Source organism: Sorex fumeus, unplaced genomic scaffold, assembly GCF_029834395.1.
Source record: "Sorex fumeus unplaced genomic scaffold, SorFum_2.1 ptg000063l, whole genome shotgun sequence".
NCBI lineage: Eukaryota > Metazoa > Chordata > Mammalia > Eulipotyphla > Soricidae > Sorex > Sorex fumeus.
This window is the reverse complement of record NW_026606120.1, coordinates 48,482,476-48,495,868: the sequence shown is the minus strand read 5'-3', so window position 1 is coordinate 48,495,868 and position 13,393 is coordinate 48,482,476. Positions and strand designations below refer to the sequence as shown.

The window sequence follows — 13,393 nt, the reverse complement described above, 5'->3', positions numbered from 1 at the left end:
ATAGTACAGGGGTTAGCCATTTGCCTTGCTAAGGGCTGACCCCAGTTCTATACCTGGTACCACATATGATTCCCCAGCTCCACCAGGAGTTAAGACCTGAGCACTGTTAGGTGTGATCAACCAACCGAACATACAAACAAACAAAAAATAACCCTGTCGTCTCCTCAGAGTCAAAGAATTTCCTGCACATAGCTGCGACTGGAAATATTTAACTCCCCCCGATTATTTTTGGCAAAGTGCCACTGCTGGGCCCCTCCGGAACCTGATGCCCAGATGTCGTTCTTCCATGCACCCACCACCCACCCGCCTAGGCAGCCCTGCGCCTTCTGCCGGATGGGAAGCCAAAGCCCAAGATGCTGTTAAAGGTCAGTACACCGCTTCCCTAACGGAGGAGAAAGAGGTGACGAGGCCGACGCAGAGCCCACCCTCGCATGCACTCCCGAAGGAAGCCAAGGGCTCCTGAAGCCTGACCAAGCCCTGGCCATTCACAAGCCCCCAAGCATCCGTGCCCAAGCCGCAGCCCGTTCACAACTGCGGTGCTTGCTGACCCCTAGTGGCCACCATCGCGACATGCAAGAAGAAGGGGCGCCGCTCCCAAGCCAGGGGAGAGAAGGCGAGACTGGAGAAAACTGGCCTTGGGGAGCCCGGGGAGCCCTGTCCTCCTAAGCCCCGGGGAGCCTCCTGGCACTCCAGGACCTGGATGCAAAACAGGCAGAAGCAGCTCGTCTGGGGACTCTGCGGCGCCCTCCCCACCTTCCTCACTGGGCGTCTCCCAGGCCAGTCCCCTGCACCGGCATAGAGCCCAGCCCAGACAGAGCCCAGGGCAAGCACCAGGATGGGGCAAGTGGCCCCCCAGCCCCAGAGAGAGGCCAAGGTCAGTTACCCGCTGGCTCCTCGAGGGCCTCTGTGTGGAAGGGAACAGAAGAGAGTTAATTCCGGGAGCGCCTGAGCTCACACCCTTCTCCTCCGTCCCCTCCGCTTCCAGCCCCCAAGTGCCCTGCACGGAGCTCCAGTCCTGTCCTCTAAGTGCCCGGGGACGAGGCTCTGGGTGTCTGCAGCCTTCGGCTCTGCGGAGGAGCCAGGGGAGGGGCGCTGGTGAAAAGGGGGTGTCTGAGATGAGTCTGTGCTGGGGGAGTGGAACCGGAGGTGGGCAGGGCCCCCGAAGCGCTCCTGTGTGACGGGCAGGTTACCTTTGGTGGCGCCGGCAGCACCCAGGTGGTAAATGGCGGCCAGGAGGAGCCAGCAGGCTTTCTGCTCGTCAGGGGAGATGCCCAGCACCTTCATGGCCGCCTGCAGCTTACTGAACTGCTGTGCCGCCTTCTGCTTCTCCTCGGGCTGCAGGGACAGATGGGAGCAGGGTTCGGCAGGTCACAAGTGCGGCTGGCACATGCAGCATCCCCCACCCCCCAGGTGGTCGCTGGGCGATAGTGGAGGACCAGGCTTGGGAAGGGAGCACTGCAACGGGAGCTCCTGCTATTTCTGTGCAGCACCCAGGGCAGTCCTGCCTCTGCCACCCCCAAGGCCCAGGGATATTGATAGGCCCCTCACCTTGGCCAGGGGCACAATTCCAAACACACTGTTCTCGGCCAGGTGGTTCAGGTGGAGCTCTGTCCTAGGAAACAAAGGCCGCATCAGCACTGTGGGGATCCACACCTCCCCCAACCCACCACTGGCTTCGCTCTGTCCAGTGTCCAAGCCCAGCCTCGCTGCGGCCACCTCTCCTACCTGCCCGGGTCAGGCACCAGCCCCCTAGGACAGCACAGGACAGTGGTGCTGTGTGCAGTGAATCTGAGGGTCTATCTGCGAAGACCCCAGCCAGGGCCAGGGAGCAATAGGAAGGGTCAGCATGGAGGGTTGGCCAGTGCGGGCTCAAACGTCAGCTCAGCCCACCGTGGGAGTCCTGCCTGCCAGCATCTTGGGGTGCTCCCCGACTCCAGATTGGCGTGTCCAGTTGGCCCCGGGGGACACCCTGATGGGCTGGACCTTGGCAGGACGAGCCCCTTGGTCGTGTCTCACCTGAGGGTGCTGTCCCCACAGGCCAGCAGGTAGTAGAAGACGTTGAATGTGGCCTCGCCGGCAGGGCGCCGGGCTACACGCAGCTTCTCCAGGAGCATTGTCTACGGCACAGAACAGAGTGTGGGCAAGGTGGGGGCGCTGTGCCAGCCAGGCCCCCAGGAAGAACCAGAGGCAGGAAGCAGCTGTCTTCCTCTCAGGGGTTCAATCAGAGACCAGATTTCCCAGGCCCAACTGAGAAACCAGGGTACGGGTGGGGGTGTCAGGCCGGCTCAGAGGGGCTGCCCAGCGCCTCCCCGATCTGTCCTTGAGAGAGTGGCTTTGCTATGGTTTGGGGGTCACACCCGGCAGGGGGCTACTTCTGGCTCTGCGCTTGGAGGTCACTCCAAGCGCTGAAGGAGCCACATGGCACCGGGGCATCAAACCTGGGGCCTCTGGTGCACCGAGCACATCCTCAGTGCTTAGCCCAGGTAGAGGCTCTGCAGTGAGGTTGCCTAGCATAGGAGGGAACCCACTGGGGCCCCGACTTTTCCCAAGCTCCTGGGAGAAATGGCCTGAGAACAGCCCCGGGGATAGTCTCCTTCAGGAGAAGGGCCGAGTGCAGGGTACAGTGGGACAGGGTGAGCCGTGCACCACATGGGACAGAGGGGTGAGGGGCCGGAGAGAGTCTGCTGTCTAGCGTGTCCTCCCCTGCCCCCCAAACATGGTGTCCACTCACCTGAATGGAGGCCGAGGCCACCTGGCCGGCTTGGTCAAAGTCCAGGGAAAGGATGTGGGAGAAGCGGGTGGCGTTGCTGTTCATGGCGCTGGGGCTGTTCCCGAAGGCCTCCAGGAGCGTGCACAGAGCCTGCCACTTGTCCACTGCCGACACACGTCTGCGTCAGCTGCAGTGCCCAGCCCAGGCTCCCCAGGCCAGTTCGTGCCCACATGCCCCACAAACACCCGACTTGAGGCGGGGGGGTTCTTAGACCTGGACTGCTGATGGACAGCGGGACTTTGAAAGCACAGAGGGGTCTGGGAGAAAAAGAGCTCGCACCCCCGCTCTCCGCCCAGTCACCCTGCTGTCTCCCTCACCCGTAAGCACTTTATTGGCACCGGCGATGGTCGCCAGGTACTGCACCAGGTGCTGGCAGCTGGTGGTCTTGCCGCTGCCACTCCCACCCAGGAGGACGATGGACTGGTCCTGGCGGCTCATCAGCATGGTCCGGTAGGCGGTCTGTGCCACGGCGTAGATGTGGGGGGCCATGTCCTCCCGCCGACACCCCTTGAACATGTGCATTACCTGGGACAGAAGTGGGGGGGCAGGGAGGATTTCAGGGGGCCCCTCGGCCAGCACCCCCACACCCGCACACACCTGCAGCCCTCCCCATGGACAGACCCCTCTCCAGTGACAGGATTCTTGTGGGCCCTGTGCAGTGTGTGGGCATGTCAGAGGGGAGGGGACTCCGCTGCCCAAGGTCACCTGTGCGTGCCAACAGGAGCCAGAGGGGGTGTCGAGGGGAAGAGGCAGAGCCCGGGGACGCACCTTCTCGGAGTACATGGCGGGGGCGCCCCGGGGGCTGAGCAGCAGCAGGCTGGGGCCCGCGTAGGTGTGCAGCAGGCCGGCCCCACAGCGCTGGCGCAGCGTGTGCAGGACGCTGCACTCGTTGAGGTACACCAGCGAGGCCAGGTCTTCCAGACGATCGCAGGATGGGGCATTCGCCTGCAGGACCGGACGGGTGAGGCCGCAGAAGCCGCCTGCCCTGCCCGCCCCCCGGCCGGCCTGCCCTGATCACTCCCACTCCCGCCGACCTTCTCCACGTCATCCTCATCCACGTCCAAGATGGCGCCATCGTGGTCCAGCTTCACGCGCACCTTCCCCTCGGGCAGGCTGAGCTGCTCGGACTTGAGCTGACAGGCTGCAGGGTAGGGGCACGGTCAGGCACGGATGGCCGATGCTGGTGCCATCCACATGGGGGGACCCTCCCAGTCCTGCCTCCTCCCCACTGTATCCCCGGATGCTCCTCCATCCCCACCCAGAAAGCCACGCCCAGCCCATGCAGGAACCCCAGAGCCAGGCCCCTGCACCCGGGGCTCCCCACGCACCCAGAGAGAAGCCATCCTTATGGACCAGCCACACCTTCTCCGTCTCATGCCAGGCCTCCTCCGCCGCGATCTGCTCCTCCGTTTTCACCTAGCCAGGAATGGGGAGAACAGACAGTAAGAAGATGCCAGACCAGCAGGGTGAGGGACAAGGAGGGGAAGCTCTTCATGTGGCTTCACGGGTGGCTGTCACAGAACAGGGGCCATCGAAGTATCCGAGGAGGGAGAGCGGGAAGCCCAGGGGTCCTGAGGCCACAGACAGGAATGTGCCAGTGCACATCTGGAAGGATGGGGGTACCGAGGACCATGTCCAAGGCCACTCCAGATCTGCCTCCCCGGACACCACTGGTGACCTTCACCTGGTAATTCACCCCACTGAGCATGGCCCACCCAGAAAAGAGAGATGTCTCCTGAGAGCTGGTGGCAGGAAAGGACAGGTGTGTCCCAGGCATGAGGCCTGACCTGCCCTGCCAGGAGATGATCACTGGGCAGGGACAGTGCCAACAGAGCCACGTGGCCCGTGAAGGTCCTACAAGCTCATAAAGCAACCAGGCCAAAGATGGGTGGGCAGGAGGAAGGAGGCACTATTGGGTCAGATGGACACAGGGGCAGGCATAACTGGGTCGGGACCCCTGGGGACCCCACATAACCACCCAGAAGGAAGCACCTACTGACACTGTTGGACCAGGCAGATATGGAGCCTGGGGGAGTGGGGCAAACAAGGAGGAGGGCTGGGCACCCAAGGCCCATCAAGCTCCTAGTGTACATGGGTAACAGGGCAGCAGGGATCAGGCTATGACCCGCCTCTCACCCTTTCAGAGGGTCCTGTACCATTAGCCTCCCAGCATCGCAGGGAGGGGACAGAGTCAGACCTTGCTTGTGATTTCTGACCCCTGGGGGAGGGTCTGAGAAGGGCAAGCAAACAGAATATTGCAAAGAAGGTTCTTTGTCATGTTGACACAGAGACAGAGAAGAGACACACAGAGAGAGATCTGGGTTCCGGTCCCAAGTTGTATTCTGGCGTTAGCTACATCCCTCTGGGGCTGCGGCTCTGTGGAAGACAGGGTGGGACCTTGGCCCCCTCATTCTGGGTCTGTGAAATCACCCTTCAGCTGGGAGGCTCCCTACAGAGCCATGACCCACTTGAACTTGATGAATGAAGCAATGGGAGAAAGGTTCATTTTTTACATCAAAAATTTAATTTGGGGGGACCAGAAAGATACACAGCGGTAAGGCACTTGCCTTGCACATGGCTGACCCAGATTCAACTTCAGGCATCCTATATGGTCCCCTGAGCACTGCCAGGAGTGATTCCTGAGCCAGGAGTAACCCATGAACATTGCCAAATGTGGCTCAAACCCAGGTCCCCCAGTCCAGCCAAAAGTAACTTTTGGGCCAGGAAGGTGGCTCATAGGGCTGAAAAGCATCTTCTGCCTGTGGGAGGCCCAGCACCACACAGTTCCTGAGCACCACTGGGTGCAACCCCTGAGCACTAAACTGGGAGTAGCCATAGAGCTCTACTGGGTGTGGCCTCAAAACAAGCTAAAACCTGAAAAAAAAAAAAAACAAGATTCCAAATCCTCCTCCTGAACCCTGCCTCCCCCAACTGAATTATATGGATCAGTTCTCCCATTATGTTGCCTTTTTTTTTTTGGTTTGGGATAACCCTTTATTGTTTGTTTGGTTATTTATTTATTTATTTATTTATTTGCTTTTTGGGTCACACCCGGCGATGCACAGGGGTTATTCCTGGTTCATGCACTCAGGAATCAATCCTGGCGGTGTTCAGGGGACCATATGGGATGCTGGGAATCGAACCTGGGTCGGCCGTGTGCAAGGCAAACGCCCTACCTGCTGTGCTATTGCTCCAGCCCCCATTATGTTGCCTTTGGACCTCTGTTGTTACCTTGTTGTGACATTTAAAATGAAAATTTTTTAAGCAGCCTCATTTAAGAAGAAAAACAAGGTTAGCTTTATAAAACAAAGTTCCTGTGCTTCAGAGCTGGAGAGATAGCACAAAAGTTAAGGCACTTGCCTAGCATGCACTGTGGCCATAGTAACCTGGATTCGGATCTCAGCACCCCACATGGTCCCCTTAGAACCACCAGAAATGCTCTCGGAGCACAGAGCCAGGTACAGTCCCTGAGCACTGCTGGGTATGTCTTCAGAACAAAAACCAAACAAAACTGGTTTTTCAAATCATGGGTGACAGAACAATTCTTTTGGTATTAAGAAACTACTGAAAACTTAATTCCTTTAAGAGCTATTTCAAAGATGAAGTTCCCACTTTAGCCAGCAGGTGGAGACAGAGAATGTCACAGCTTCAGGGAGGGGCGGGGGGGGGGGGGGGGGGCGGGGGGTAGGGGGAGCCCAGAATCAGTTTTTGCAATTTTCTTGGCTCAGAGTAAGCAGAACTGAAACACCCAGCTGTGGCCAGGCCCTTAGGCTCCTTGGCTAAGAATCATGTAACACAGTGACCAATATCCACTGGTGACAGCTGAGACAGTCCCCAAGAGCTGAACACAGAGCTGTTCCATCTCAAATCCCGGACACTGCCTCCCAGGGGAACCCCCACAGTCGGGGTGGAAGCTGGGAGGGGAAGGAGCCTTACACTCCAGCATGAGGTCTGAACACAGACACCAGGCCAGATACAGGCCAGGGGTGGTGCGCGGTCACTGCAGGAAGCAGAGGGCTCCCGAGGGGAACGGGAGGACCCTACCTGGCTGTGCACAGGAGAGGCGGCCTCAGGGTCCAGCTGGCAGCAGAGAGCAAAGGAGAGAAAGAAGAGGAGGGGTGAAGACAGGCAGAGCACTGACAGCCCCCACGACCCATTAGCAAACACCCTGGTGTTGGGGGATATGGTGAGGGGAGCTTAGTGCCAGAAGCTGGATGGACAGGTGAATTCTGCCTGGTCAAGGGGAGGCCAGGAGGAGAGGCCCAGCATGGTGAGGAGACCATTCTTCCTGTCAGACTCCTCAGAGGCATCCCCTGAGGCGTGGGCAGGAATGTGCCACCATCCCTTGCAGGGTTGGCCACACAGGGTCTCTTGCATTAGACCCCCTTACTCCCCATCAACTGTGTGCCAGGCCAGGTGACCTCTCCAGACCCTGGGCAGAGTCTTCTGGAAGCCTCTGTCCTCATTCCAGCTTCACTCCCCCGAAGTCACCAAAACTCTGGCCAGTCTTTGGACCCTTCAGTTCTGAAGGCAAGAGCAAGGGACCTGTGGGGCTGGAATGATAGCACAGTGGGTAGGGCATTTGCCTTGCATGCGGCCGACCCGGGTTCGATTCCCAGCATTCCATATGATCCCCTGAGCACTGCCAGCAGTAAATCCTGAGTGCAGAGCCAGGAGTAACCCCTGTGCATCACCAGGTATGACCCAAAAGCAAAAAAAAAAAAAAAAAAGAGCAAGGGACCTGTCCCATGCCTCCAAACACACACCCCAGGGTGCCATTCCCCAGGCCAAGGGCTGCCCTGCGGAGACAGAACTCCATTCTTCGTGCAGTGTGAGACCAACAGCAGCCCACTCAGATCTCTTTATCAAAGCCACACCACACTTGTCCCACATGCAGGCCCACTGACCTATGGCAAGTAGGTCATCTCCCATCTACCACACTCAAGAGACAGTGGACCTTGTGGTTAGCCCTAACCTTGCCATATGGTTACTTAAGGACCTATCTGGAGAGGAAATGTTAGCCAGGCCTTATCCCTGGCCTAATGGAAATGGGCAGGGGTCCCCCACCCAGGTTCAGAGAGCCAGGCCTCAATGGTGGGCGTGTCAGCTCCCTGCCTCAACACCCACCAGGCCCTGAGACCAGGGCAGAAGAGCAGGGCCATCGTTGCGGGAGAGTGACTGACCCACAAGCACCAGCTACGAGCTCCCTCAGGAGCAGACTCTCCAAAGGGCATCTCTCATTTCTCCAAGGGGAGAGCCACATGGGGGCAAGACGGCCATGGAGCCACCTTTCAGTGGGCATGGGCATGGGCACACACATGCACTCACACACAAACTCTCCCATTCATACTCAACTTGATCATGCACAAACATACAAACTCTCCCTCCCATTCACACACACACATTCCCTCACACAAACTTAATCTTAACACACTCCTCGGATATACACACATAAATTCACACACACAAAACTTGGCCTCATGTAATTTCAGTCTTATACACACACTCCGGACAAACACACATACCCTCACAAACATTCATACACATATTTGTTTCAAATCTGTTTAACAAACACAAATTCTCGTGTTACACTCCCACAAACTCGCACACACACATTCCCTCACGTAGACTCAGTCTTACACACACACACACACACACACACACACTCACTTCTATACACAAACTCTGACACTGACACACTGACACATTCACTCACACTCCTTCTATTTGGACACGTGCACACACACTTGGGACAGGTTCAGAAGCCACAATGAGAGGAGGCATTACAGGAGCTGTGAAGATCCTCTCAAGTCGCTGGTGGGCCTCCTCGGCCGGGCTCGGATGAGCCTCGGGGGCAGCTCCTGCCTGGAGGTTAAACCACTATTAGTGTTGGGCCAAGGCAGGCGGGGACACACCATGCCAAGCTGCTAGCCTGGACCGCCACTGGGGCCAGAAGATAAGCAGTAGGGGTCAGGGCACAAGCCAGGCCCCCACTTTGTTTTCACTTTATGGGAAGAGGGGAAAGGACAGAAGGCCTTGGGCCAGCCTGCTCTCTGCCCTGCCTCTGCTCCTGCCCCAGACTCAGGTGATAGGTGCCCAGATTTCTGGTGTGGGCAGGACCTAGCCGCCAACTCCACCCTGAGAATTGGAGGAAGCAGGAGCAGTGGCCGGGCAGCTGGCCCAGGAATGGGCATACTTGGGCTTTTTCCAGTTTCTTCTCTCAGAGACTAATGCTTCCCCTTGGGTTCTGCCCACTGCGCCAAAATACCACCACTGCCAAGTCCTGCATGCTGGGTGCGGTCACTTCCCTGTGCTGAGGCGGTCATGAGGGGTGGGAAAGCAGTGGCCAGCTCTGAGTACTGCCAAGCCCAAGAAGAACAGAAAGGGGGATGGGTGTTTGCTTGCATGTAGTCAACTCAAGTTGGATCCCCAACACCCCAGATGGTTTCCCAAGCCCCTGCAGGACTGACCCCTGAGCTCAGAGCCAGGAGTAAGTCTCAGGCACCACCAGGTGTGGCTCTAATACTCACAAATAAAAAACAGAAGAGGGAGCAAGGCTGGGTCTGGGAGCTTTGGAATCCTGGAGCAAGCATCTAGGGCTAAGAGGTCAGTGTCCTTTATAGTGTCCACAGGCCAGTCCCTGTCTCTCTCCTTCTAGCCAGAAGAGCAGCAGGCCGTGACAGGTCCCCAGGCAGGAGTCCTTGCAGAGAACTCTCCCAAGGACAGCCAAGAGGAATCACCCTCCTCAGGAAGGACGTGTACTTGGGTCATAGGGTGCCAACGGCCACTGGCTTCAGTGGACCCTCTACTTCACCAAACAGAGGACACTGTGTGTGCAGCCTGGGCCCCAAACTCAAAGGGGGCCTCAGTGTCCCTCCAGGCCAGGGCTCCTCAGAAGTCCTGCTGGCAGAAGGAAGTGTCCCCAGGGGTGGCCCTCCCAGCTGCCAAGCACCTGCAGGTGGGACTGTGCATGCAGCACCCTCCCTGCCCGGTGCCTAATCTTCCTACCCCCAAGATCACAACTTGGCAGCAACTCTGAGGTTCATCTCAGTGCCCCCTACTCTGCGTGGTTCTGGGGTTGCTGCTGCTGAGGCTCACACCTGGCACGCTACAATCCAAGAATCAGGAGCAGGACTGCGGGGCTCTTGCCTTGCATGCGGCTGGCCTGCGTTCGATCCCTGATGGCAGAGTCAGGAGTAAGTCCTGAGCACCGCCAGACGTGGCACCAAAACAGACAACAGAAAGGCAGCACTCCTTTTTCCAAGGTATTTCAGGTGGGGCTTTAGAGATGGGATGAGGCAGGGGTCTCCCCCCTCCACAGCCCATGAGGGTGCAGAGGTGGGGTCTGGCTGACATGCCATATGGGGAAGCTCCCCCCTCCCAAGTCATGGATCCTGGGATGTCCTGGAACTAGGGGGCGAGGCCCGGACTGCCACATTAGTGCCCAAGAGCCGCTGCATGCTGGTTAGCGAGTCCCTCGGCAGCCACCCCCTGTGGCCACACAATGGGGAGGCTGTGCTGGGGCCACCAGTGGCCTCTCAGCCATGCGGGGCTCCAGCAGGTGGCCGGCGGGAAGCGGGCATCAGGGCAGACGGCACACGGGGGTTAGGGGCACACGCCGGTACCTCCTGCTGCGGGTCTGGGCCGGGCGGCGCTGAGGCCTGCGGGGCTTCGGAGGTGGCGGGCTCCTCCTGGGGTGCGGAGGAAGCCCGCTTCCCTGGGCTGGTGGGCGCGGCTGGGGGGGCTGGCTTGACGCGGGGCTTGTGCTCCTTGGCCCGGCCGCGCGCCATCAGGCTCCGCAGGCCCACCGAGAGCTCGTCCTTGGCCGCGTCCTTCTTGGCTTCGGGCTTGGGGGGCGCAGGGGGCGGCGGGGGTGGCGGGGGCGGCGGGGGCTGCGGGGCAGGGTCCGCTTTTTCGCCTTTCTTGCCCCGCTTCGGGTGCTCGGGGGAGCGGACGCCTCTGCTGGGAGGCTCCTCACCCGGCAGCACCTTGCTCACCACCTTCCGCACGGCGCTGGCCACCCTCTTCGGGGACAGGCCCTGGGCCTCCTCGGCAGGGTCCGGCGCGGGGGCTGCCCCCAGACCATTGACCGCCAGGCCTGACGCAGGGCTGCTGGCTCGCTCGGGAGCGTCCGCAGGCTCCGGGCTGGTTGGACACGGAGGGCTCTGGGAGCCGCTGACGGGCTACAGTCGCAGACACAGGAGGCATGAGCAGGCGTCCAGGGTCCCTGCCCACCCTAGACGGTGAAAGCCACCCTGTGACACCCCCCCCACCCCACTCACCAGCCGTGCTAGAGGCCTCCCCCACCCTCCTTTTTCCACGTGGGCATCAGGAAACCCCAATCCAGGAGCAGAAAGGGAGCCAGGGGTCTGGAGGATAGAACTGGAGCGGGTAGGGCATTTGCCTTGCACCTGGACGACCCAGGTTCCATTCCCAGCAACCCATATGGTCCCCGAGCACCGCATGAGCCAGGAGTAACCTCTGTGCATTGCCGGATGTGACCCCAAAACAAACAAACAAACAAAAAAAAAAAAGGAAGGGAGCCAGATCCAGTGGCTACCACTGCCTGGTAGCTGCCCAGACTTCCTCTTTCCGGCACCCCAGAGCTGACCTCCGCTCTCCAGGGAGAACAAAGCCACTCTGGTTCCACCCGGGTCTCTTCCCTGTCTAGTTCTAGACCCTCACCCAGCAGCCAAATGGAATGCCTGGCACTGCGGGCATATGCGGCCTGGTGCCCCCATCCTTCCCCGTCCATTGGTGGAGGCTTTCTGGGAAGGCCAGCCAGTAGCATCTGGGGGAGCAAAACCAACCTCGGGGTCTGTGCTGGGCAGGAGTTGTGCTTGAGGCCTCACTCCCACAATGATAACCTTGGTTCTAGAACATACTGGGCTCTGTGCTAGACTGGCAGCCCTGTCTCTGAGGGGCTACCGAAGTAGGACGAGAATAGATGAACCTCTTACTGCTGTGAGGAGGAGGAGAGGTTGCCCCCTGTCTGGGCAACAATGTTCCTGGCATCAGTTGCAGCGGGGCCCACTGCAGAGGTGGAGCGGGAAGCACTCCACTGGGTGCGACCTCTTGGGCCAAGAATGCTCAGGGTTGGGCTACAGCAACAGCACAGGGAGTAGGGTGCTTGCCTTGCACACGGCTGACCAGGGTTCCATCTTGGCACCCATTATGGTCCCTCGAGTTCACCAGGAGTGAGGTGTGGGTGCAGAGCCAGGAGTAAACTCCGAGCACTGCCGGGTGCAACTCCAAAACCAAACCAAATAACAACAAAAAGAATTGGGGGCCGTCACCCTCAATAAGAAGGTGCTGCAGGGACGGGACCATAGTGCAGTGGGTAAGGTTTTGCCTCACACGCAGCTGCCCCCACTGTGATCCCCAGCATCCCATCTGGTTCTCCATACACCACTGAGAGAGATTCCTGAGCATACAGCCAGGAGTAATCCCTGGGTATCACCAGGTATGGACCAAAATGAGGAATAATAATAATAATAATAATAATAATGATGATGATGATGATGATGAAGAAAAAGAAAGATAAAAAGAAAGAGTTGCTGCAGAGCTGGCTGGCAGCTGGGCTCATCTCTGTCCTCTCCCTCTCCCTAACATCACCCAGTGAAGATGGAGACAATGATGCCACTGGTGATGCTGACTGCCAACTCTCTCACACACTTTGCTGTGTGCCAGGCAGTCTTGTGAGCATGTCATATGCAATTTTCATTTGAAAAAAAAAATATCCGCCACAGAGATTGGGAGTGGGGAGGGGGCATTGCAGTCTAGCAAGCACAGGACCCGCCGGCACCACGTCCTCCCCCAAGTATCACCTGGCTATGGCTCTGGTGGTCCTCAGCACCTCGGGTCCATATACCTGTCAGACGTGGGCCCAGACTGACTGGGCATGAGCCCTGGGCTCCTTAGCACTGTTAGGGAGATCCTTCCAGAAGAAAAATCTACATCATCCTCCGACCCATTAGGCTAAAGTCAGAGGCTGAGGGCTGGAGCAACAGTACAGAGGGTAGGGTCCTTGCCTTGCACACAGCCAACCCAGGTTCAGTTCCCAGCACCACATATGGTCCCCTGAGCCAGGAGGGCAGAGAAAAGCCCTGAGGACCATCAGGCGTGACCCAAAAACAAAAATAAAAACATAAAGTCACAGGTTGACCAGGCAGGATTGCTTAGTGATTAGGAGGAAGCCAAATGCCTGGGTAATCAACTCTCCATCCTGGGCAATGCAGATCTACCCCAGCATAGCCCCAAAGGCCTGGCCACTCACAGCTGTGGCCAGTAGCTGCCTCTCTTAGCTACAAACTGTCTCCTCCGGCTTGCCTCGAGTGCAGCTTTATTCAGGGTCTTTGTTCCCCAGGCAGAAAATCCTGGGGGAGGGGGTCACTGGAGCCTGCTCTAGGTCACCCCACCCAGCAGCTGATGGGGTTTTGGGGAGCGACAGCAGCAGCTGTAGGGAGGCTGCTCCCGACCTTGCCTTGTGTCACCCAGAGGAGGACCCAGACTTAGTACAGCTTTTGGTTCCCTGGCCTAGGGGTTTGCCCACGGAGCCTCTCTAGCCCCCAAGTTTTCAGGAAACCAGAATTTAGGGTCAACATTAAGGGGGGGGAGGGGCAG

General features: G+C 58.6%; 1 protein-coding gene across 7 annotated transcripts in view; it reads right to left on the bottom strand.

The window, feature by feature from the left end:
- MYO18A (myosin XVIIIA) overlaps positions 1-13,393 on the bottom strand; it is a 103,772-nt gene that overhangs the window by 41,306 nt on the left and 49,073 nt on the right. For 4 of the 7 annotated variants that reach the window (XM_056127980.1, XM_056127981.1, XM_056127979.1 and 1 more), the window contains 10 exons: positions 6,815-6,850; positions 4,099-4,186; positions 3,805-3,911; positions 3,539-3,715; positions 3,088-3,295; positions 2,732-2,874; positions 2,017-2,117; positions 1,549-1,612; positions 1,191-1,335; positions 884-904 (listed from right to left, as the gene is read on the bottom strand). In XM_056127980.1, the coding sequence (XP_055983955.1) occupies positions 884-904; positions 1,191-1,335; positions 1,549-1,612; positions 2,017-2,117; positions 2,732-2,874; positions 3,088-3,295; positions 3,539-3,715; positions 3,805-3,911; positions 4,099-4,186; positions 6,815-6,850 (1,090 nt within the window). The remainder of the gene's footprint in view (positions 1-883; positions 905-1,190; positions 1,336-1,548; positions 1,613-2,016; positions 2,118-2,731; positions 2,875-3,087; positions 3,296-3,538; positions 3,716-3,804; positions 3,912-4,098; positions 4,187-6,814; positions 6,851-13,393) is intronic. The other 3 variants (XM_056127982.1, XM_056127984.1, XM_056127985.1) reach the window with 2 other exon arrangements.